Genomic DNA, 24830 nt, shown 5'->3' on the forward strand with positions numbered 1-24830 from the left:
GCCATAAAAATCATCCATCTGTCCTTGCTGTCTGTGCTTCACCAGCTCTGAGGGAAATGCTGATCTAGATGTGACCATCCCTGACACCATCACCGAGTGGAAAGCCAATGCATTCTGCACTTCGGCAGACACAGGCTTTGGCCTGTCCCCGACAGTGTCCCTCAGAGCCTTCCAGCCCTTCTTTGTAGAGCTCACCATGCCCTACTCTGTGGTGCGTGGTGAGTCCTTCACGCTGAAAGCCACCGTTTTCAACTACCTGACTGCCTGTATCAGGGTAAGGAAGGTTTAAATTCTTCTCTGTACTGGTGTACCTTCTTGTACACCTCTTGCCTTCACCTAGCCTTCTTATCTTATATGAGTATCCCTAGACCCTTCACCCCTGAAATTCTTATGTTATTCCTCCTATATACTCCAAATGCAGAACCCACAACTCCAGCCCCCTGCTCCTTTGCTACTGAAGAAATAGCTATTGCTATGGCTTCCTAGCTCCCTGTCTCTCACGATCACCCTTCCCTGATTGTGCCTCTGTCTACAACTGGCAGGTCAGTGTGACTCTGGCTCAGTCTACTCATTTCCTGGCTACTCTGGTGGAAAAGGAGGAAGAATCTCATTGTCTCTGCGAGAACGGGAGGAAAACCGTGGCTTGGCTGGTGACTCCCAAATCTCTAGGTAAAGGTCTCAGCGTGCTGAAAACTGCAAGGAGGGTTTCTTTGTGCTGTTCTCCCCATTCAGTATTGGGTGTTAGAGCAACACAGTTTCCTGGGAAGCACTGCAGCCGAGTGTCTGTCTCATCTGGGGTTATTTGGGAGGCAAAGGCTGGTGGACTCATAGTGTCCAAGGCTGTCTCTGGCACCACATACAGTACCATCAAGCCTTACAGCCCTTGGACAAGATCTTCTGAAGCCAGAGACGTTGCTGGCCAGCAGGGATGCTCTGTCAGCTCCATTCCTCCCAGAGATTAGACGATTGCCCCATGGGATCGTCATACTTTGTTTTCACTGTTGTTACATGCTGTGGTGGCAGCTGTGGTGTGCATGTGGGGTAGCAGTGTGCTGAATAGCAGTGGGGCTGGTGAGCCCCACCACTGTTGTGTCCTAGGTTCTGGAAAAGAGTCACCAAAATAGAGCCACCTTTCAATACCAGTGCAGCTCATCTGCTCCAGGATGGCTTCTGATATAGATAGCTATGTTCTCATGGGAAAGAAGCAGGGCCCAGGTGTGATGGAAAATCCCCATCCATGAGCCTGCAAGTTGAAACTTCTGGAAGTGGCGGTGACTCCCAGCGCCTGGCTCTGCCTGCCTGGCAGGGCTGGCTGACCCCTGTTTCCTCCAGGGCAGGTGGAGTTCTCGGTGAGCACTGAGGCCCTGCAGAACCAGCAGCCCTGTGGGAATGCCATTGTGGAGACCCCTGAGAAAGGGCGGAAGGACACGGTCATCAGACAGCTGCTGGTGGAGGTATGTGGACTGTGGGAAAGGAGGACTGAGCTTTCCCATAGGCTAGAGTGTACGCTGTGATGCAGTTGGACAGGATGCTAGATAATCTCATCTAGGCTCCCTTTCCCATGAAAGGTTGGACCAGATGATCTTTCGAGATCCCTTCTAACCTAGGCTGGTCTATGATTCCATGATTATATGAGATCACTACGCAGTGTGGCAATATGATGGTCTCACATCATCTTTATACTTTGGCAGGGCTGTGTAAAGACTGCAGCTTAATAATGCTGTGCAATGTGTCTCCCAGTACTCTAAACTTTCCCTATCCCCTACTGTAGCAGGACTCCTACTCCAATCCATCCTTCTCTTTATCTCCTACCTGTCACCCCCTATTTCATTACACCCTCTTTACAGCCTCTCTCCTCCTTTTGAGACACCCCCAGTAAGTTCGCCAGTCAGCACATGCTGCCTTTCTGCTAGTTGAGTTGCCAAGCAAACTGCCTCTTAAGATGAGTGTTACGCAGTTCTGGTTTGCTACCATAGTCTGGCACCAGGATGAAGGTGGGGGATTCACAAGCACCTACGGGAATTCGATGCCTGTAGAGAAGTCACCTCAAAACTCCAGATATTATAAAAGTCCATGAAAACATGTTAAAATTTTACAGCTTACCCATTTCCTGTGGCAAGAAGAGTTGCTGATGCGATGTGGTACAGAAGGAAATATTATGTGGCAGTATTGCATATCCTTTATAGGAAAATGTTAGTTTATTATACTGGGTGTGGTAATCTGGCAGGTAGATTCTATGTTCTTAGCTTTTCTCTGTACCATAAAAACCCCTAATGTTTGCCTACTATGTTGTATGGTATCAGTAGTGTCACCAGATATTACAGTGTACAACATCTTCCCTTTCTATTATTAACAAACACTTTTTTTTTCCCCTAAAGCATCTGCAGCATTATGATAAATAGCACTGCAGACATCTCTTCAGGACAGCCCTCTAGAGCTACTGTGAGCTTTTGCTAACAAAAGCACTTGCTGTAATGCTGCAGTCCTTTTGTTACAAGGATGTTATGTGTCTCTCGCTGCATACAATAGTTGCGGGTCATCCATGTGATAGTCCTGCAGTGTTCTCCTCTCCTTTTCCTGTCCTTCCTCCACGTACAACACCAGTCACTTAGGATCATATTTCTTTTACTTGCTTAAATTATTTCAGAGGTCTGTATTTCAGGGAGTGTTTGTGACTACCTCTCCTTCTTCAGTTCACTCACTTTTCACATATCCCTCTGTCCTTGTTAAGGATTCCTCTGTCTGTGTTTCCTGTCTCACTAACTTCTCACCTCTCTTGTTTTCCTTCATCCCACCCAAGCCTGAAGGAGTTGAGAAGGAAACAGCCCAGAACTCCGTGCTCTGTGTAAAAGGTAAAGCCCACTCTCCCCACCCTATCCATTTGTTCCTGTGTGGTTTGATGGGTGGGACATGCCTGGAGGACAAGGATAGTGCTGCCTCTGTCATATTCCACATAGGCTGATATTTTGAGGTAATCAAAACATGCCCCATCAATGGGGAGCCTGAGAGGTAAGACAGAAGAAAGCCCTAGAGAATGGACCATCCTGCCTAAGCATCAGGGTATGAGCTAGGACAGATTTAGCATGACAGTTTGCATCCCTGTTCTCTTGTGTGCTGACACTGGAGTTACAAGTGCTGTCTCCTGTTTTCTAGTGCACTCAGGAAAAAGCTGTAGAGACGCGATCCACAGTGCCTAACAGTGGCTGGGGGTGGTTGCATGCAGAGATTGCCTTGTAGTCAGGGAAAAACAAAGTGACTAAAGTCAGGGCATTTCTAATAGGAAGTGTTCCTGTTGTTTCACTGAGGCCCCCTCCCCTTCCCTTAGCCATTTCTTGGGACTGCAGTGAAACTGTTTGGGTCTTGTTTCTCTCTCAGGAGTGCCTGTGCAAGAGAAGTTTTCCCTGTTGCTACCCTCAAATGTGGTACAAGACTCAGGCAGAGCATATTTCTCAGTGCTGGGTGAGTGAGCAGCCTGGCAGAAGAATCATGTGCTGTTTCTGTCCCTCTGTGTTGGCCTCCTACCTCACAGCTTTTTCTCCTGGTTTCCAGCACAGCTCACTCCTGTCTTTCATCCCTTCTGTCTCGAGCACTTTCCCTTCCAGTTGTGCTCTTCCTTTTCCCCTTTCTGCATGTCCTTTTGTTCAGGGTTCTCTGTCAGTGCCCTAACCTTTCTCTCATTTTCCTCTTTTCCTTTTCTCTGCTGTTCTGTTTCATTCCAGGATCTTTATCAATCCAGATTTTCTTTTGTTCTTTGTCATCTCCTGCTTTTCTTGTTCAGTAGCTCCCTCTGATTCTGATAGCCAGCCCTGAGTATTGTTAATATCCCTCTGGTATCTCCTGCTCCCCAGGTGACATCATGGGCACTGCCATGCAGAACCTGCACCAGCTCCTCCAGATGCCATTCGGCTGTGGGGAGCAGAACATGGTCCTTTTTGCACCCAACATCTATGTCCTGGACTATCTGAACAAGACAGGGCAGCTGAGTGAGGAGGTCAAATCCAAGGCCATCGGATACTTAGTAAGCGGTGAGTTGGGACATGGCTTTTGCTTCTGCTTTGGCTTTTTTCCATATCCTGCCTGGGGTGGTTCTGTCAAATGTTGGCCAGATGTGGAAAGAGAGCTTCTCTCACACACAGATGGTCTCTGCTGTATGCCTGAGAAGGCCCTTTGCTGCTTTTTCCTGTTAGGGTACCTGTTCATTGCACCCACTTTTCTCTGCTCCCTAGTTGGGTTGCAATGCAGTGCAGAGTTGTCAGGTGACCTGCTACAGTGTCTTGTCCATTGTCATTAATATGTCCTGCCTTCCTTCTGAAGACAAGACAGGTGTTGCTTCTCCTCATGCAGTACAAGCAGTGCATGGAGGTGGGGATGTAACAGTACTTCTCTTCGGCTAGGATAGGACTGACCTACTCCTCTCTCCTTTGCCTTTGCTGATACAGCCGTTTTTCTGTTTCATCATCCCTCAGCAGACGTTCTCTGGCATCTGAGTCTTGCTTTAACTCTCCATTGCAGGTTATCAGAGGCAGCTGAACTACAAGCACCCAGACGGCTCTTACAGTACTTTTGGACCACGTTATGCCCAACCAGGGAATACCTGGTGAGATTTCAATGTCACCTATGCCTCCCCTATATGCTCCTCTTTCTCACCTACACATTTATAATAAATGCTGCATGATGGTAAATAGGAAATGCTGTTGTAGACCAGCAGGCTTTCCAGAGCTGGTGTGGTCCGTGTGCTGCCTCCTACTTGATGAAATAGGCTGCATCAGCCAGTTATGTAGCTGAAGCACATCGTCCCACCAGCAGCTCTGAGGACCATGACAGACAAGAAGGAAATGGAGATAAATTGGGGAAGAAGGTAGCAGGGATTTCACATCCTGACTGAGGAAGGCTGAAGAGTTGCAGTGGCAGCTCTTCTAGACTAGTATCTGCTGAGATAGATTGCTGCTGGGAAAGGTGTTGCCATATAAGTGGAAAGGATGATAATCCAAGAGCAGTGCTGTATGGTTTTTTTTCAAGAGTGTTTGTGTGTTACTAAGCAAAGACAGCCTGGAGGAGTGTGTGTGTTGCCAGTGTGACTTACTGCAAAGTTTTGAGTTGCTCCAGCCTTGCATTTTCAACTTTAGGTAAGGGTAAGAATGGATGATTTCATCACCTTTGGTTTGTTTTTAGTTTCTGAAACAGTACTTGGCTCTTGACAGCATGTTGGCTTCTCACCACATGCCTGCTTCTTCTCCATAACTGCTTGTAACAACTCTAGCAAAAACTCTTTTAACATGTTCTTCTTTACTTTAAAGCTCTGAGGAGTTCTGGGAAACCCACGAGGCATGGATTTCTAGTGCAAGAGTCCTGCCAGCAGACCATGAGCTAGCAGGGATTTAATCATTCTTCCCTGTCATTTTGAGTATTACTGTTATGCAGATGTTGAGCTAATTGGCATGCAATTCCCTACTTTTTCCAAAGAGATTTTTTTTAGATACAGATCAACAATCACTGTCCTTCAAACTGTAGCCTCAATACAAAGGAATCACAGGGTTTTATGAGCCAAGAGAGGGACAAGAAATCAAGGTGGGAAGCAGTTTTTTGACAGATTTTTTGAGGTGAAGATATAATACACCTGTGGTCTGACTAATTGGCCCACAGTTCCCCAGGCCTTCTTGCCTTTCTCCAGACAGATGATGTGCACATGGGCCCTGTCACCTGTGATGGACAACAGGCCTGCTCAGGCCCTTTCACTGCTCTTTCTCCCTTTCAGGCTCACAGCCTTTGTCCTCAAGTCCTTTGCCCAGGCCCGGCCTCACATCTTCATAGATGAGAAGCACATCCAGGATGCTTTGGTCTGGCTCTCCTACAAACAGAAGGAAAACGGCTGTTTCCGCAGTTCTGGGACACTCCTGAACAATGCTATGAAGGTAATGTCTGCCTGGTTGTTTTTTTTGTGAGGCTAGAATTTGACCATAAGTCAGATGGGTCCAGTTGAGCTTCTTGAGCACACAGGCAGATGGGAAATTCTCATGTCAATGGCAAGCACTAGGGAGCCAGATGCCATTCTGTATGATCGCCACAATAGGAAGGAGAATGAAGGCGAACCTGCACTTTATAAGTGGTATTGATACCTCCACACCAGCTGCAAGGCGGAGGAGGCAAGCTAAGGGTCTACAATGCAGAATAAAGTATTACCACTGGAGTGGGGGAAAAGACTGAATATAAGAAGCTAGGTAGGGTCAGCATCTACCTTTGTGTTTCCCTGCAGGGTGGAGTGGACAACGAGGTCTCACTGACGGCCTACATCACTATCGCATTGCTGGAGATTCCTCTGCCTGTAACTGTATGTGGCTGCACCCTAACTTGAGTCAGTTATGTTGTGTCAGTCTATGATGACACAGTACTGCCCAGAATTTGCTCCAGATTGGCAAAAGGACTTGGTTGTTGAGCCCTGTGATAGAAGAATTATGTGCTGTCAATTTTGGCAATTCTGGAACACGTTGTACCCTACTTGTTCCTAGACCTCATTCTGGCAGACCCCTCCTCAAAGTTCAGTGGAATGATGTGCCATTAGTAAGGCAAAAACCTCATTTCTCCCCAGCCTTCTAATAACTGGTTATCTCTCCCCAGCACTCAGTGGTGCGTAACGCTCTGTTCTGCCTGGAAACGGCAGTAGATGAGAAAGAAAACCACGTGTACACCAAGGCACTGCTAGCATACGCCTTCGCTCTGGCAGGGAAGGAGGAGAAGCGGAAGGCATTGCTTGGCTCACTTGAAAAGGAAGCTGTGAAAAAGGGTGAGTGCTTCTGGTGGGACATCTCTCTCACTGGCCTTACATCTTCCCTTGATAAAACGGCTTTTGTTGGTGGGGCAACGGCTGTAGCAACTGGCTTCTGTGGGTGGGGAAAGGTGGAGGGAGAGGAAAGACTTGTGCAAAGGGGTTGCGTTTTTGAGAACTCCCTCTCGGTGCCCAGTCCTACTTCTTTGCTCCGAGGGAGTTCATCAGGAAGCACCAGGCACCATCCCCGTCGGTGATGAACTAAAGGGTAGCTCTGCTGGCGTCTCTCCTCAGCCCGCTCCTCTTGCCACACCAGGCACTGCTTAGCAAAGGCTTAGCAATGTTTATGGCCACTCCTTCCTTCCAGTGCACGTGCTCAACACACAACAAAGTTGACCTTGCACAGCACAAGGCACGGTAAATCAGAGAAGAGCTGGATGTGCTGAGAGAGAAAACAAACATACAGGTCATTTCAGAGGCCACAGCATAAGCTCTGAGTCTTCCAGGAAACCGCGTAATGACTCGGAAGCATTCTGGTAAAGTCAGGCCGGGCAGTGGGTTTGCCCAAGCGTTGGGTAGCAGGGTTGTGAAGGAAGCATCCCCAGCACCTTTTGCCTTCTCCGCCTGCAGGTGACTATCAAGCCCTGGTCACATTCTTTGGGTCGTTCTGCCTCACAGAGCTTGTCGCTGCCTGACCCTGGCACCTCGACTCAAAAAAGGAAGGAGTGTCATCCTTCTTAGGTCCCTGGTTCCTCGAGGTGCCCAAGCCCATAAATATCTCTGTGAATCTGGAGTCTAGGAGAAAGAGGTACCCAGGCCTGAGGACTGAGCCTCAGCAGTCTCAGACTCGTTGTAAACCTGCAGCAAGTGTAAACCTAACCCTTCCCACTTCATCCTGCATGACAGATGCATCCTGGAGGCTCTGTCCTCCCAACTGGATCTGGAGCAGATCAAGAACTCCGTCGCAATAACGGCTAATAATTGCTTGTTGTCTTGTCTCCACGCTCCCTGCCTCCTGTGAAGACGGGTCTGTTCATTGGCAGCGGCCTGGGAAAGAGCCAGAGGTTGATCTCCCGTACTATCGCTACCGAGCTCCCTCTGCTGAAGTGGAGATGACAGCCTACGTGCTCCTTGCTCGCCTCACCACGCAGCCGGCACCTTCCCAGGAGGACCTGTCATACGCATCTCTTATTGCAAAGTGGATCAGCAGTCAGCAGAATCCCAGTGGAGGCTTCTCCTCCACCCAGGTGAGTTGCTTCCCTCCCGCGACCTCACACATCAATGTCAGAAGATGGGAAGTGTCAGAGGCCCAGGAGGGAGCACAGTAAGGTTTGCCAGGGCAGGGACTGTAGCCCTGCAGTACAGCCCTGCAGTATCTACCATGGCTGCCAAGTTCCCCAGAGGCTAGAGGCTAGTATGTCAGGTAGTGCCTCTGGGAGTGACTGATGCTTTGACGAATGACCTGGTTTTCTTGACACCGTGGGGCAGAACGGTAGGGACACAGGGGACGTGTGTCTGTGCCATTGGAGAGGGCTCCCACTGCAATTTGTTCGTGCATATGAAGTTGCTGCTTCACCCTGTGGCGAGCGAGTGAAGGCTGCGCAGAGGTCCACGCCAGGGAGCTCAGGGAACCTGCCACTGCTGTGCAGAGGACACAGGAAGGGAATGGAAACATGCAAAAGCTGCTCTTTCCCTCTGTCCTTTCTACTTAAAACTGGAGGAAGTGAAGAATGGGGGGGAGGGTGCCCGCCGACAGCAAAGGGCAGGCTGTGGGAGGACAGGCTGTGGAAAGGCTAACTGCATCCCCCTGGGTGCCGGGACCCGTCTCTTTCAGGACACGGTGGTGGCTCTCCAAGCCCTGTCCCTGTACGGAGCTGTCACCTATGCCAAGAGCGGAGCAGCTTCCAAAGTGACCCTGCGATCTGGAGGGGACTTCCAGAAAGACTTCCAAGTGGATCCCACAAACCGGCTGCTGCTCCAGCGCGTGCCCCTGCCCCAGGTGCCAGGGGAGTACAGCACGGAGGTGTCTGGCGAAGGATGCGTCTACCTGCAGGTGAGGGTGATGGGGGCAGGTGGCACCCTGGGAGGGGAGCCCCTTGCCCGGCAGGAGCCAGGGAGAGGGCAGAAGGGACAGGAGAGAGGGGAGAAGTGGGAGGGAAGGCTCTGGGAGAGGGAAGAGGAGAAGAAGAGTAGAGGTGTGTGGAGGAGAAAGAGTGGGAGGGAAGGAGGGAAGGATCCGCAATGCGGAGGAGCTGTGAGAACGGGAGAAGTGGGGAGGCGGGATGGGGAGAGGATGGTCTCTCTCACGTGTTGAGAATGCACACACACATGCTCACACAGAGCTGCTGGCTCTCCTCTAGACAAGCCTGAGGTACAACGTGCAGCCCACGCAGGAGGATGCACCCTTCACGCTTCATGTGTACACCATCCCAGAGACATGTGTGGACTCCAAGGCTCACAAGGTCTTCGACATAGGCATAAATGTCAGGTGAGCCTGCGTTTGGGTCCGAGCCTTCCTGAGAAGCCATGGGAGCTGGAGGAGGTCTGGTTGCCCAGGGCGAGCCAGTCTGGAAGCCCTGGAGGAGCAGAGCATCCCTTGGAAAAGGGGGCAGGAAGCAGCTGGGCTGGGAGGAGAGGCTGTGGAGGAAGGGCATGTCCTGCAGCGGTGGAGCTGTGTGGGCAGCCCAGGGCTGGGCCAGTGAGAGGCTGCATAGATGACTAGGAGACCCTGGCATAGCTGGAGAAGAAGGTGCTGGACTGCCAGGAAGTGGTGGGGTGCCAGGTGTTATGGAAAAGGTGGAAGCGCCCCCAGCTTCAACTTGAGGTGCACTCAATCTTTGTTGCTTGGTTCCTTAGTTACACTGGGGAGCGCAATGGCTCCAACATGGTGATTGTTGATGTGAAGATGCTGTCGGGATTCATCCCCGTGAAATCCTCTGTGAGGAAGGTAGGATGCCTGTTTGTCAAACAGCAACATCCAGCTTCTTATCTTCAAGACACCTTCCAAGTGTCTGTAGCAAACTAGAGGGCTTCAGCATTTGAATCAGCTTGATCTTGCCATTGTCATCTGCACATTTGACATGTACAGTGTTCTCTTTTCATACCTGGCTCAAGGCCAGCACAAGGGGAGACAATGTGATGAATCTAGGAAAAATAGACTAAGTAATTTTTTCTTTGGACTGGTGAATGGCACCTTTATTATCATTGTGTCCTGATAGCTCCCTAAAAACTTTGTCTGTGCATAGGACATTCAAAAGTAGTGCTGTTTCCTTTTTCCGTCTGCTGATCTGACAACACCTTATAGCATTGTAACTGTTCAGGCCTTGGGTCACTGTCTGAGATGCTGAGCAGGTGCATGGTCTGGAAAATAAAGGCGATCGTAAGATACTGCAAAACTAGCAAGCCAGAAGGAATGTATTTTCATTGAATTGTTCCATCATTGCTTGAACAAGTGCTCGGTCCCTGCTGGAGCCAGGCTGTACTTCATTCAGCCAGGCTGGCAAAGGGAAGGCTTGGGACTATGATATCTAGTGACACACCAAGGAGGCAGTTCCATGCTGCTGACTTAGTTCCCTGAGTACCCCAGTTCCCTGAGTACCCCAGTACTTCATCCACAGTACATCCCATCCATGGGGCTGTGCAAGGGGCACGGGGAGACAACCCTCAACGCAGTAACATCTTGGTCTTCTTTCTTCAGCTGGAAAGCCGCCCCATTATTGAGCGCACAGAGTTGAGTACCAACCACGTCCTAGTGTATCTGGAAAAGGTGAGTATCCGTCTGGGGCGAGGATGGGTCAGAAACACAGGCATTGGGACATTTTGCCACATAGGGCAAAAGATCTGGGACTCAAAACTATCATGGCTCTGACAAGAATAGGACTGAATCTCATACTGACTTTTGCCGACCTTTCAGACTTACTGGTACTTTCCTCCCAGCCCTCAGCAGGCCTTCCCTCCGACCCACACGGAGATCAGGCCCTGTCCTCCCCACCAGCCAGAGTCTCCCCCAGGGTGGGGAAAGGCCCCAGGGTTTCCCCTTGCCCCTCAGCCAGGCCTGCAGCCCCCGCACCCCCCAGGGCCCAGGCCCGGGTGGCAGGGGAGAGCGAGGGAGCCTGGGGACAGTGTGGAGGCACGGGGGAGCCCGGGGCCATGCGGAGCCGCCCCTGAGCCTCCACCGCTTCCCTTCCCCAGCTGAGCAGCGAGACCCTCAGCTTCTCCTTCACAGTGGAGCGGGACATCCCCGTGCAGGGCCTGAAGCCAGCTCAGGTGAAGGTCTATGACTACTACGAGACAGGTGAGTGTGGGGCTGGGGGTGCCTGTGGGAGCGAGGGCGGGCAGTGGGATGCGCGGAGGGGCACGGGAGCTGTGGGGACCCGCAGCTGCCCCTGGCCTGGGCCATTTCCCGCCCCTGCGCTGCCTGAGCTCTCTGAGTGCAGAGGGGCCCAAGGGCTGGCGGCCACCACTCTGCCGTCCTCCTTCCTGCTCCTGCCCGGGCAGGCCCCAGAGAACATCAGGGGGGTGGGGGGGGGTGGGGGGGCGGCGGGGGGGGGTAGGTCTGGGTGGTGGTGACTGTGTGTGTGGATCCCTGCATGGCTGCCCCTCAGCCGGGAGCTGCTGTGCAGCTGTCCTCCCCTGAGGGAGAGGGCGGAGGAGGCCATCCTCCCAGCCCTCCAACCGTGGTGCCTGTAAGGCTGGTCCTGCATCCCCGAGGAGAGGAGCCATCCCGCAGGGCAGAGCTGCGGGCACTTGGGGGTCCCGTGTTCAGGTCCGGCCCCAGAGCGCTGCCATGCCCGTGCTTCCAGGCAGTCCCACCGTTCTTTGTGCCTCTGCTGTCCCGACTGCTGCGCCAGGGTGGCAGCGACACAGTTGTCCCCACCCCACCCCAGTGTGCTGGGAGACGGTGCCTGAGCAGCCCTCGGGCACACTGGGGTGGAGACCCGCTGGGGCTGCCTGTGCGGGGTGGCTCTGCCTTGCTGCTGTGGCCTCTGGACAGGGCCATGAGTGGGGCTTCCCCCGCCCCAACTGGGATCTCTGGGGGGAAGCTGGGGATGGTGGCAGTGGCCTGCTGTGGGACCTGGGAGAAGCGTCTCTCTGGCACCCGTCCCTCTGCCAGGAGTGCCGAGGGGCTCTGACAGCCTGCCTGCTTTCTCCCTTCCCTTCTGTTTTCCAGATGAGTTTGCCACACAGGAATACAGCGCTCCCTGCACCACAGGTAGGGTGCACAGGAACAACTGAGATGTTCCAGCATGGGCTATTGCAAGTTGTCTTGAAGGAGAGTCTTTGCAGACCTTGGATTTCCTCAGCTTGTGCATACTCTCAGCATTTATCTTCACTGTGCCCATTGCAGTCTCTAGGTGTGCCTCAGTACAGAGATGAAAAGCAATGCTGCCACCCAATGTCCTGTGTGAGATCGGATACAGCTTTTGTTTTGGTTCACTGAGAATAGCAATCCCAGTGTTACTGCCTTCATTTGCACAGAGGCACTTGTCTTTTCCTGCGTGTGTGTCACATTGTACAAATAAGATTGAAATCCCCCTTGGGACTGAACGCCATACTCAGCCTTTTGTGTCTCTGCCCTTTTCAGGGCCACTTTTGCCATGCTGCAGACACAGAAGGGTACTGAGGAATTGTGTCCCAAACATCTTGGTGAAATTTTGACGTTATTCACATGTCTTTGGTGGGGACCTTTCAAACTGTGCCCTGGGTTATTTTTTGCCTTCCTTTGGGAAATCCAGGTGCTGAGAGAGAATGTGTACTAGGATAGCTCATGTATCTCTGGGATAAATCTCCCTCCTCTCTCTTGGATGGGTATCTTGAATGTGTCCAGCCATTCCCGTTCTGTTATCTGTCTGCAACTGGACATTTTTAGGTGAAGCAGTTTCCCAGATTTTAATGGGGCTTGAACTCACATAGCCACCAGAACACAGAGAAGATATCCAGGGTTCTGGACACCGCTTCACCAGGATACTTATCTCACTCTGTCCTTTTCCCACCTCCAGCCAAGGCTGAACAGGGAAATGCCTGAAGAGCACATCTTGTCTGAGCCTTACTGGATCAGCTCGTGTGTCTGCCCCTAGAAGATCTTCTTGTTGAGGGGGGCTATTGAAATGTTAGAGGAGGACACCTCAACACCAAAAAGGAAATAGCACTATAAATAAATTAAGTCTTGATTCTCATCAGATGCCTCTGGCCTCATTTTTTGTTACTGTGTCTTGTCTCTCCTCCCATCCATAGCTCAGACTGTGTAACGGCCTGAGATTTAAATCCAGAGACATCCATGGCAAGGTGGTGTTTGGCAGCTCCTCCAGAATACCAGAAGGCAGACATTTTTTGGCAGTAGGGAGGTTCGTCTCCATACTTGCCAGTTCTCCAGGAGGAGAGGAAATCCTACCTGATCCATTATGCAGTGGAAGCTTGGCTCCCTGCCTCTAAAAGTGGGTGTTTTCTGCAAGATACTCCTTGGACATAAACCTCTGATCACATATCGCCTTTGATCCCACTGTGAAATCACTGCTATGAGGTGGAAGGACAGTGTGAACCTGTCCAATCTGGTCTTTCACAGCAGGCCAGATAGAAGTGAAGGGAAGACCTGTGGACTTTCCCATTCTAGCAGTGAAGACATTGTCTGCTTTTTTCTAAACAGTTGAAATCAGAGAGGGACTGGGAACTTAACAGTGTCATTAGTCAGAATTTCAACCAAGAACCACCTTATGAGCCAAACTCCTTGTGTTTTTCACAAGAACTTTATCCTCTTCCCCTCAGTGGAGGCCTGTAGATCTGGTTTGGGTTTTTTGAGTAATTTTAATACATTTTTTTTTTTTTCTCCCTCACAACTAGGGTTACAGTGCTTCAGCAGAATTCAGAGGGGAGGCCCTGGATTCCCGTCTGGTAGTTTGGGTTAAACTTTTTACATGTCAATTTTCCAAATGATCACATTCTCTCTAGTCTAGATCTCTCCCAGGGATGCAGAGGCAATCAGGCTTAGTTCAGTAAGTCATATGGCATGCTGTGTATTTTATTTACATGGTTCTGTGTGCAGACGTGCCTTTGACCCTGCCAATGTGAGCTTAAGCAAACATACTTACAGGAGTCCCTCACACAGCTTCTTTCATGTACACAGACCCTGGTTGTCAAAAATGTAAGAAGTCATCGATGCAGCAAAGAACTTGTACTTGTTTCAATGATGCTGAAGCTCTTTGCGTTGTCATCGTCCACGTGGGTGTCTCAAGACTCTCTTTCCCCTTCATGAGCTAGAATTCCTCACTCTGTGAGGAAAGCAGTTTGCTCTGGCCCCTTTTATAGCTGTCCCCGTACTATGGGGTCATGAGAGTCTGGCTGTACCGGAGAGACACAGTCCCAGCTGAGACTGTTAGTTAGGGGCAAGCAGGTTCAAAAGTGCCAGGTCTGCAAACTTGTGCATACAGACACAGGTCTGCAAATACAGACCCTCCTTTACAGCAGGCTGTGGATGGATGGCAGCAGCTCCTTCATTTTCATTTACTTTCTGGTGAGGACTCTACATGGTTATGGTGTTGGATCTTTTCTGCCTCAAATGAAACAAAGTGATCATCATGAGAATTTAATTTAAAAGTCTGTAAAATTACTGGAGTATGTTCCATTCACAAAATTTGGATAATGGCTTTCTACCATGGAAAGAGTTAACACAATGTTTTGGTGCCACCGGGTTTTAAATTAGACAACACCTAACTGTTGCCCATGGGCAGCCACATCACTTATCATTTGGGGCTCCCTGGCTAGCCCATATCTGTAAAGCAGTTTAACATCTCTCTGCTTGACTAGGCTGTGAATCGTCAAAGTCACATACTTGCAGGTCCTCCATGGCATATCATGTAGGAAACTTTAGCAAGGCTACCTTAAGGAAGTACAGTAATGTCTGAACATTGAATTGCTATCCCCATGGAGCGTGCATGGCATGCTTCAAAGGCAAATCACAATGGTCTAAAATCAAAACAGTTTAATTCAGCAACCAAAACCTATGTTGCTTTGAGAACTTGGAAAAGTAATTGCCTCATGATAGGAATGGTTTTACTATTTCTAAATCAAAAGAAAATGCAATTAGTATTCATGCTTGATTAGAAATTTTGCTCAGCTTTCACTGAAGCCAGTTCATTCCATAGACTTCTCTCAATATGAGGTGTCAAAAAGGTCTTAAGTGAGTAAATGCCAAACACCACAGGAGACAAAGTGACATAATATTAATATCTAGCAAAATAGATGAAGAACTTTATTTGTTCTCAATAACACTGTTTGGATAGGCACACTAAAAAAATTGGATAGAACAACTAGCTGTGCATACTTTGGATACACAATAAGCCATGATACCTAACAATAAGCATTTCATGAGAATAAACAGTCACATAAGATCTTTCTGCCATTCAAAAGTTAAAACCAGAAATTAATGGGACAAAACCAAGAAAAGGGGAGCATTCCTGGAGATATCTAAGAGGACTATGGACAGTTTCACCAAAGCATCTCTATGATTTAAATAAATGTGCCATTTAAACTAGACTTAGGTAGGTAGGTTACTGACAAATGCCATTAGCTTCTCCTTTTCTCCTTGGGAATCTCCCAGAAGCAGCAGGCGCAAGATATAGAAGTTTCCACAAGAAGACCCAAGCTTCAGCTGGAGAACAGGCCATTATAAGTTAGCAGCTGAAGGCATAATGCATGCACATATCCCTCCTGCCCCCGCCAATGCACACTCTAATCTTAGAAGAAGGCAGACTGTGTATCTCCTCCTACTCCTCTACAAACAAGAAACAATCCTGGAAGGGGTGTCTACGGGACACATCACAGAGGCTGAATTTCATGTAACATTAGCTGATCATCCAGGCTGCCTACCGGTGGGAGACATGGACACGCACCTGCAGAGACCAATTCAATCAAGGTTATGGTTTCTAAGCCAGGGGAAAGAAATTGTTCTCAAGAAGTACCTGTCCTTCTCCATTGATTAGACAGGATCTCAGGTTACAAGTTCAGAGTACATAACACTGAGAGGGCTACATTAGAAAGGCTGACCCCAACTTAAATCATTCCGTCCTCTTTTTTTTTTTTTTTCCTCACTTGTCAGCCTTATTGCCCTGCACACAGGTATGGCTGGATGGGATGCTCTTCAACCTAAGAAGCCAGTGAGATTAAAGCTGTGACTGACGGCTGAGCAGGAAAAAACAGAATTTGGAATAAACTGTTCAAAAATCATTGGTGAGTACAGTTAATTTATTTGTAAAGTTCATTTCCCATTCCTTGCAGGTACTATTCATCTGTCACTCCATAGGTGGTGGTGGTGGTGGTAGTGAGGCAGGCGGGTTCTAGCAACTGGGAGTATTCTTCATGCATTGCCCCGGTATACTTCCTCTGCAAGGATGGAAGAAGATGGGAGGGTACAGGAGTTAGATATGCCAGTTCCCTCTTTCAGGCCAAGAGACAGAGAGAGCAAGATGTGGGTTTGGGAAACCAGGTTGTGTGTGAGACACAGTACAGGAGAGTGAGTTGCTGTTTGACCAGGGTTGAGGGTCATCCATAGCACTCAACATTCAGGTCACCTTCAAAGCTATGTGAGGTTGAGAGAGGGCTGAGACTCTTTCTGACTTACTAGGAGAGATAAGCAGAGTGGGATTTGTCACAACTGGGATGGACACAGGAGCACAGTGCAAACAGGCAGCAAGGATGTTCACTGCAGCGATGAGACATGCTCTTAAAATGTATTTATTTCTCTGCAGAGAGTGGAAGGAATCTGCTGCACCAGTACTATTCAGGGCAGGGAAAGAAGCTTTCTGCTTTGCAACTGAGATCTGCCTTTTAGTCAGTGCAGACCACCTTTGGACACCTAGAACAGTGGATGGACCTCTTAGCTAGCAACTTCCAATCATCCTTTCCGTGGAAGATAAAATCTCTGCCTTTTAGTGGACATGGGGAAGAGTAGCCTAAAATCTAAAGCCTCCCCACTAGTCTCAGACTGGATAACCAGACCACACCAATACACCCATTGGAAATGCTTTACTGTCTATCTTAGGACTTATGCACCTTTTTTCCATGAAGGGATGCTGTAGGCCCAGAATCAGCAGAACACAGCTGTACCTACAGACACAGCCCAGGTTAGCAAGCAGTATGGAGTAAAAGCATGGGAGTTCAGGCTCTTTTCCAAGACACCAGATAAGAACACAAAAGGAGATAAATTTCACCATTTACCACCAGCAAGAGACAAAGCCTTTGCCTTCCCCAAATCCAAATAACTTCTTCTCTGCTCTCAGATGCCACAGTCAAGCCCTGTGAGAAACGACTTCCCAGGGTCTCAGTGCTTTCCAGAAGCCTCCATATTCCAAACACCTGAAACTGGGCAACCGATGGGAAGCCAGACATGCTAGTCTTCATACTGGAAGATTCCATATAGGACAGGAGAAGTATTCCTGGTCAGGGCCTTCCATAGAAGCTCCTACATTATCTGTACTCCTAAGTCAAACACATGTGGCCTTGCACTGCAGAGAACCCCCCGAAGATCATACCCAGTCTGTCCTGCCAGCTCAGACTCCAAACCAAGACTGAGGGCTGGCTGCCTAGGGTCATGAGGAATACCTGCCTCCTGAGAGACGCCCCTCCTGCTTGGGCAGCAGGGTAGCTGAGCAGGAAGCAGCTGTTGCTCCAGAGAGTAGCTACCAAAGTCAAACTGCCATCTCTTGGGATGCAAGGAGAATGACATTGCTTAAAGGCATGCTGCAATGTGCCAGCCCCACTGTGGGCTTTGCCACATAGAGTTGCTAAGCAGGCTAGGGTGCCATATTGGGGAACTATGATCCTCCTCACAGACAAGTGACATGGCTGTGTATACTGGTGGGGTTCTACCACCAGGGCAGTTTTCTGTCACCATACAAGAGAGGCAAGCCCAAGTTCCTATAAGAGCCAAACACTTACCTCTTCAATAGCAAGGGCTGGGAGGGATTCCTGTGTAATGAGGACTCCCTACTGCAGGTATGGCTTCGTGCTCAGAGTAGGAAGCGAGGGGCTAAGAGCAGCACTGCTTTACAGCTTTAGTGAAAAGGTATGCCAGGCTTGGGCAGGAGGTTCTGGAGCATGGCATGAAATCATGGTAGGTCAGACCATGACATGCTGCTTTATGGGTTGTCTTTTGGTGTTATTGATTTGCTCTATTGCTCCAGACAGAGCGCTTTTGGGGAGGAGTGTGCTGGGTGGTTTGAAAGAGCCAAGTCCCCTCAGCATAATCCCACAGCTACACTAGCTGGAGTGTCCAGAGGGTGCCTCAAATCTGAGACAACAAGAATGATGTAAGAAACTTGAACTCAAAGAAAAAGTCCAAGGTGCAGTAACAGAACAATAGGGACATAACCTTCATTCAAGCCAGGAGAACCTGACTATGGAAACCACTCTGAGAATTCAGAGAAGGTGGATTTTGAATGAGACAACAACATTGCGCCTACTGACTCTCAGTTTTGTATATAAACTCTGTGCCTGTGAGTTGGGCCAATCTCATCCAAATTACCCATCGAGCAGAAAGAGACAAGCACTGGCTGGAAGACCAAAAATACCATGAAGAAGATGTAGAGAACTGCAAAGGAAAGGGGTTTCAGTACCCTACCTGTGGTGCAGGGAGCGCTGTACTCCTGTGTGGCAAACTCATCTGGAAAACAGAAGGGAAGGGAGAGAGCAGGCAGGCTGTCAGAGCCCCTCGGCACTCCTGGCAGAGGGATGGGTGCCAGAGAGACGCTTCTCCCAGGTCCCACAGCAGGCCACTGCCACCATCCCCAGCTTCCCCCCAGAGATCCCGGTTGGGGTGGGGGGAGCCCCACTCATGGCCCTGTCCAGAGGCCATGGCAGCAAGGCAGAGCCACCCCGCACAGGCAGCCCCAGCGGGTCTCCACCCCAGTGTGCCCAAGAGCTGCTCAGGCATGGTCTCCCAGCACACTGGGGTGGGGTGGGGACAACTGTGTCGCTGCCACCCTGGTGCAGCAATCAGGACAGCAGCAATCAGAAATGGCCCAGGCCAGGGGCAGCTGCGGGTCCCCACAGCTCCCGTGCCCCTCCGCGCATCCCACTGCCCGCCCTCGCTCCCACAGGCACCCCCAGCCCCACACTCACCTGTCTCGTAGTAGTCATAGACCTTCACCTGAGCTGGCTTCAGGCCCTGCACGGGGATGTCCCGCTCCACTGTGAAGGAGAAGCTGAGGGTCTCGCTGCTCAGCTGGGGAAGGGAAGCGGTGGAGGCTCAGGGGCGGCTCCGCATGGCCCCGGGCTCCCCTGTGCCTCCACACTGTCCCCAGGCTCCCTCGCTCTCCCCTGCCACCCGGGCCTGGGCCCTGGGGGGTGCGGGGACTGCAGGCCTGGCTGAGGGGCAAGGGGAAACCCTGGGGCCTTTCCCCACCCTGGGGGAGACTCTGGCTGGTGGGGAGGACAGGGCCTGATCTCCGTGTGGGTCGGAGGGAAGGCCTGCTGAAGGCTGGGATGGAGCTGTCTCCTATGAGACAGAGACAAGGTCAGTGGCAGACAGGTTTATGTTTCGTGTTTATAAGCCCAGAGGTGCTTAGCATTGCTCTCCATCTCTGTGCATGCTATTGTCAGTGTGCTGCAGAGCTCACCGTGTGCCCTGCGGCAGCCCTGGGTCAGTCCTCACCTGCTCTATGTACAGCAGAACATGGTTTGTGCTCACTTCTGTCCGTTGGATCTGGTGAAACCAGGTGTTTGAAAGCTGGAAAGGGGAGACATGGAAAAGGCTGCTGATCTGAAGGGAAGTTAGTTAACCCTCCTTCAACTCATCTAAGCTTCCTCCCACGGCTAGAACCTCAGCAGATGGATGCTGAGAAGAAAAGCACAGAGAGAGTACTTCCCAGGGGACTTGGCAAACACTCTTGTGTGAAGCCCTGCACAGTAAGTCTTCCCCCAGTTCCCACCATCTCATGCTCTTGTACCTCCTCAACACAACAATGGAATGAGGGACTGGCATTGTCACAGCTGTCGTACATCTCCCAAGGCTCCTGAGTCCCTGAAATTAGACCTGATGGTCTCCTTCCAGCTCTCGGTCTAAGGGCCAAACTGTGCATATATTTGAGCTACTGCAAGCTACCACAAGTGCTTGAGGGCTAGCAAGGGAGTGCTGCTGCTGGCATCCCTCATTCACCCCTCCTCCACAGCTGAGGGGTGGAAGACCTGGAGGAAAAGAGGGACAGGTCTAACAGTGGAGAAGATACCAGGAGAAGAATTAGATGCTCCTTTAAATAAGGGAATTGATGCCCCTGATTAAGGACAGATATACTCAGAGAAATGCTTCACACAGCATCCTACCTTCCTCACAGAGGATTTCACGGGGATGAATCCCGACAGCATCTTCACATCAACAATCACCATGTTGGAGCCATTGCGCTCCCCAGTGTAACTAAGGAACCAAGCAACAAAGATTGAGTGCACCTCAAGTTGAAGCTGGGGGCGCTTCCACCTTTTCCATAACACCTGGCACCCCACCACGTCCTGGCAGTCCAGCACCTTCTTCTCCAGCTATGCCAGGGTCTCCTAGTCATCTATGCAGCCTCTCACTGGCCCAGCCCTGGGCTGCCCACACAGCTCCACCGCTGCAGGACATGCCCTTCCTCCACAGCCTCTCCTCCCAGCCCAGCTGCTTCCTGCCCCCTTTTCCAAGGGATGCTCTGCTCCTCCAGGGCTTCCAGACTGGCTCGCCCTGGGCAACCAGACCTCCTCCAGCTCCCATGGCTTCTCAGGAAGGCTCGGACCCAAACGCAGGCTCACCTGACATTTATGCCTATGTCGAAGACCTTGTGAGCCTTGGAGTCCACACATGTCTCTGGGATGGTGTACACATGAAGCGTGAAGGGTGCATCCTCCTGCGTGGGCTGCACGTTGTACCTCAGGCTTGTCTAGAGGAGAGCCAGCAGCTCTGTGTGAGCATGTGTGTGTGCATTCTCAACACGTGAGAGAGACCATCCTCTCCCCATCCCGCCTCCCCACTTCTCCCGTTCTCACAGCTCCTCCGCATTGCGGATCCTTCCCTCCTTCCCTCCCACTCTTTCTCCTCCACACACCTCTACTCTTCTTCTCCTCTTCCCTCTCCCAGAGCCTTCCCTCCCACTTCTCCCCTCTCTCCTGTCCCTTCTGCCCTCTCCCTGGCTCCTGCCGGGCAAGGGGCTCCCCTCCCAGGGTGCCACCTGCCCCCATCACCCTCACCTGCAGGTAGACGCATCCTTCGCCAGACACCTCCGTGCTGTACTCCCCTGGCACCTGGGGCAGGGGCACGCGCTGGAGCAGCAGCCGGTTTGTGGGATCCACTTGGAAGTCTTTCTGGAAGTCCCCTCCAGATCGCAGGGTCACTTTGGAAGCTGCTCCGCTCTTGGCATAGGTGACAGCTCCGTACAGGGACAGGGCTTGGAGAGCCACCACCGTGTCCTGAAAGAGACGGGTCCCGGCACCCAGGGGGATGCAGTTAGCCTTTCCACAGCCTGTCCTCCCACAGCCTGCCCTTTGCTGTCGGCGGGCACCCTCCCCCCCATTCTTCACTTCCTCCAGTTTTAAGTAGAAAGGACAGAGGGAAAGAGCAGCTTTTGCATGTTTCCATTCCCTTCCTGTGTCCTCTGCACAGCAGTGGCAGGTTCCCTGAGCTCCCTGGCGTGGACCTCTGCGCAGCCTTCACTCGCTCGCCACAGGGTGAAGCAGCAACTTCATATGCACGAACAAATTGCAGTGGGAGCCCTCTCCAATGGCACAGACACACGTCCCCTGTGTCCCTACCGTTCTGCCCCACGGTGTCAAGAAAACCAGGTCATTCGTCAAAGCATCAGTCACTCCCAGAGGCACTACCTGACATACTAGCCTCTAGCCTCTGGGGAACTTGGCAGCCATGGTAGATACTGCAGGGCTGTACTGCAGGGCTACAGTCCCTGCCCTGGCAAACCTTACTGTGCTCCCTCCTGGGCCTCTGACACTTCCCATCTTCTGACATTGATGTGTGAGGTCGCGGGAGGGAAGCAACTCACCTGGGTGGAGGAGAAGCCTCCACTGGGATTCTGCTGACTGCTGATCCACTTTGCAATAAGAGATGCGTATGACAGGTCCTCCTGGGAAGGTGCCGGCTGCGTGGTGAGGCGAGCAAGGAGCACGTAGGCTGTCATCTCCACTTCAGCAGAGGGAGCTCGGTAGCGATAGTACGGGAGATCAACCTCTGGCTCTTTCCCAGGCCGCTGCCAATGAACAGACCCGTCTTCACAGGAGGCAGGGAGCGTGGAGACAAGACAACAAGCAATTATTAGCCGTTATTGCGACGGAGTTCTTGATCTGCTCCAGATCCAGTTGGGAGGACAGAGCCTCCAGGATGCATCTGTCATGCAGGATGAAGTGGGAAGGGTTAGGTTTACACTTGCTGCAGGTTTACAACGAGTCTGAGACTGCTGAGGCTCAGTCCTCAGGCCTGGGTACCTCTTTCTCCTAGACTCCAGATTCACAGAGATATTTATGGGCTTGGGCACCTCGAGGAACCAGGGACCTAAGAAGGATGACACTCCTTCCTTTTTTGAGTCGAGGTGCCAGGGTCAGGCAGCGACAAGCTCTGTGAGGCAGAACGACCCAAAGAATGTGACCAGGGCTTGATAGTCACCTGCAGGCGGAGAAGGCAAAAGGTGCTGGGGATGCTTCCTTCACAACCCTGCTACCCAACGCTTGGGCAAACCCACTGCCCGGCCTGACTTTACCAGAATGCTTCCGAGTCATTACGCGGTTTCCTGGAAGACTCAGAGCTTATGCTGTGGCCTCTGAAATGACCTGTATGTTTGTTTTCTCTCTCAGCACATCCAGCTCTTCTCTGATTTACCGTGCCTTGTGCTGTGCAAGGTCAACTTTGTTGTGTGTTGAGCACGTGCACTGGAAGGAAGGAGTGGCCATAAACATTGCTAAGCCTTTGCTAAGCAGTGCCTGGTGTGGCAAGAGGAGCGGGCTGAGGAGAGACGCCAGCAGAGCTACCCTTTAGTTCATCACCGACGGGGATGGTGCCTGGTGCTTCCTGATGAACTCCCTCGGAGCAAAGAAGTAGGACTGGGCACCGAGAGGGAGTTCTCAAAAACGCAACCCCTTTGCACAAGTCTTTCCTCTCCCTCCACCTTTCCCCACCCACAGAAGCCAGTTGCTACAGCTGTTGCCCCACCAACAAAAGCCGTTTTATCAAGGGAAGATGTAAGGCCAGTGAGAGAGATGTCCCACCAGAAGCACTCACCCTTTTTCACAGCTTCCTTTTCAAGTGAGCCAAGCAATGCCTTCCGCTTCTCCTCCTTCCCTGCCAGAGCGAAGGCGTATGCTAGCAGTGCCTTGGTGTACACGTGGTTTTCTTTCTCATCTACTGCCGTTTCCAGGCAGAACAGAGCGTTACGCACCACCGAGTGCTGGGAGGAGAGAAAGACTGAGCTGGAGCAGCCAGAGCTCACACTGAGGCCCATCTTAGAACAACAGGAATCAGATGGTACCTATGGACCCTTGACATTCCCACTCTCCTGTCTGACAAAGATTGTACCATTGTGTATCCCTTCCCCTGCCAGTCCAATACCCCCTGGAACGAATGGGCAGCCAAAGGCTGTTCCTTATCTTGTATCTGCTTTTCTTCAATACATCTTGTTGTAATGTTTTTTCCCAGTTTGATTTAAAGACTGTGAAGCAGGGCTCCAATCGTTCTTCCTTGAGAAGAACTGCTGGCCTGATTGTGTCTCAGGGCAAGGGGAGTTCTCTGATATACTTCCTCTCTGTAGATGTACTGGATACTTGCTTTCCTCCTCTAGCTATCACCCTGAGACTATTCTGTGCTTTCACCCTCTGCTCTATCCTTTCCTTTTTATTGTTTAGTTCCCCTTTTCCAGGGCCTTCTGAAAAAAATTAATTTTGCTGGAACTTGATAACATAGCATCTAGTTTGGAGGTAAATTCTGTCTCTGCACAAGAAAGAATATCTTTTTTTCTATTTTTTGGAATATTTTTTGTGACATGTCTTTTTGAAGCCAGAATCTCAAGTATGGTTTAAGAGCACAATCGCTACAGCAAAGCAAAATGTAGCTACTTTACATAGTGTTAAGTAACAGACACTGTGGCCCCCCGACCTTTCAGCAAGACACATAACTATTTCTCATTTGTGGTGGAAAAACTGCTATAAAATTGAAGCAATAACACTGGAGGGGGGGCATGCCATGATCTGAAGCCTAACAGCACATTTACAGGCTAATGAATGGTCTAGAAGGAAAAGACTTATTTTTCAGTGGCTTTGTACTTTGCCTTCACTGGGTGTCTACTGGAAGATGAAATCTTTTGTGGTCACTTTTGGAGAAGCAGTTCAGCTGCTTTTGAGAAAACAAAGAATAAAAACAAAATTGGTTGGGTCTATGCCTCACTTAAGGTTTCCTATGCTTACTACTGTTTGTAAGGTAAGTGTTGGGGAGGAGTTCAGCCTAATGACAGGACGTCGCAGTAGATACACATGCTCAGGACAGTCCTAATAAGTTTTTTATGAGGGGTCTCATATGGCTTATTTTACTTACAGAAGTAAATTGCCAATAGCATTAAATACCTAAGGGCTGTGCAATGCTCAGGAGTTCATGCAGCTTAACTTGAAATGCACCCATATCCCAATCAGATTCTGACAAACCCGTTCACATTCAGTGGCACTTTTAGGCTCAGACAGGGAGATGAAAAACATCCTTGTTATCCAATACAGTTCTGCCTGAGAACTTGCCTTCTAAACACAACACATACCAAAGAAAGAATACACTTCTGATGAAGTTAATGTCATCCATGTCACCATACTGACAAAATAATTCCTTCTGCTGGTTCTTACTGTACAGGAAAAAACTTTCAACACAAAATAGCCCTTACTACATTTGGAGCAGAGGGATTACAGCAGCCTGGCAACCATCCTGGCTCAGCAGTCCTTCTGCTGCAATTCACACCCCAATTTTACCTGCACCAGAGGCTTGTCTCACAGTGAGGGGATCACAGACTCAGGGATCGGAATGACCAAACCCACATTGCTTTTAAATAGGCCTCAGGCTTTTCACAGACTA

General features: G+C 50.6%; 2 protein-coding genes across 3 annotated transcripts in view; one reads left to right on the top strand and one right to left on the bottom strand.

The window, feature by feature from the left end:
* A2M (alpha-2-macroglobulin) overlaps positions 1-12904 on the top strand; it is a 31305-nt gene extending 18401 nt beyond the window's left edge. Inside the window, exons 19-36 of the mRNA XM_050896409.1 lie at positions 46-274; positions 543-669; positions 1333-1454; positions 2801-2852; positions 3376-3459; positions 3849-4025; positions 4513-4597; positions 5756-5912; positions 6254-6328; positions 6616-6781; positions 7787-8010; positions 8598-8816; positions 9124-9251; positions 9620-9710; positions 10461-10529; positions 10955-11057; positions 11934-11975; positions 12763-12904. Coding sequence (XP_050752366.1) covers positions 46-274; positions 543-669; positions 1333-1454; positions 2801-2852; positions 3376-3459; positions 3849-4025; positions 4513-4597; positions 5756-5912; positions 6254-6328; positions 6616-6781; positions 7787-8010; positions 8598-8816; positions 9124-9251; positions 9620-9710; positions 10461-10529; positions 10955-11057; positions 11934-11975; positions 12763-12788 — 2176 coding nt within the window. The 3' untranslated portion in view covers positions 12789-12904. The remainder of the gene's footprint in view (positions 1-45; positions 275-542; positions 670-1332; positions 1455-2800; positions 2853-3375; positions 3460-3848; positions 4026-4512; positions 4598-5755; positions 5913-6253; positions 6329-6615; positions 6782-7786; positions 8011-8597; positions 8817-9123; positions 9252-9619; positions 9711-10460; positions 10530-10954; positions 11058-11933; positions 11976-12762) is intronic.
* A 2081-nt stretch (positions 12905-14985) lies between these two features.
* The window catches only part of LOC127024624 (alpha-2-macroglobulin-like), a 42333-nt gene continuing 32488 nt past the window's right edge, over positions 14986-24830 (bottom strand). For both annotated transcript variants that reach the window (XM_050909232.1, XM_050909231.1), the window contains exons 28-36: positions 23004-23169; positions 21775-21998; positions 20969-21187; positions 20534-20661; positions 20075-20165; positions 19407-19481; positions 18875-18977; positions 18375-18416; positions 14986-16138 (exon numbers count right to left, since the gene is read on the bottom strand). In XM_050909232.1, the coding sequence (XP_050765189.1) occupies positions 16113-16138; positions 18375-18416; positions 18875-18977; positions 19407-19481; positions 20075-20165; positions 20534-20661; positions 20969-21187; positions 21775-21998; positions 23004-23169 (1074 nt within the window). In that variant the 3' untranslated portion in view covers positions 14986-16112. The remainder of the gene's footprint in view (positions 16139-18374; positions 18417-18874; positions 18978-19406; positions 19482-20074; positions 20166-20533; positions 20662-20968; positions 21188-21774; positions 21999-23003; positions 23170-24830) is intronic.

Source organism: Gymnogyps californianus, chromosome 1, assembly GCF_018139145.2.
Source record: "Gymnogyps californianus isolate 813 chromosome 1, ASM1813914v2, whole genome shotgun sequence".
NCBI classification, from domain to species: Eukaryota; Metazoa; Chordata; class Aves; order Accipitriformes; family Cathartidae; genus Gymnogyps; species Gymnogyps californianus.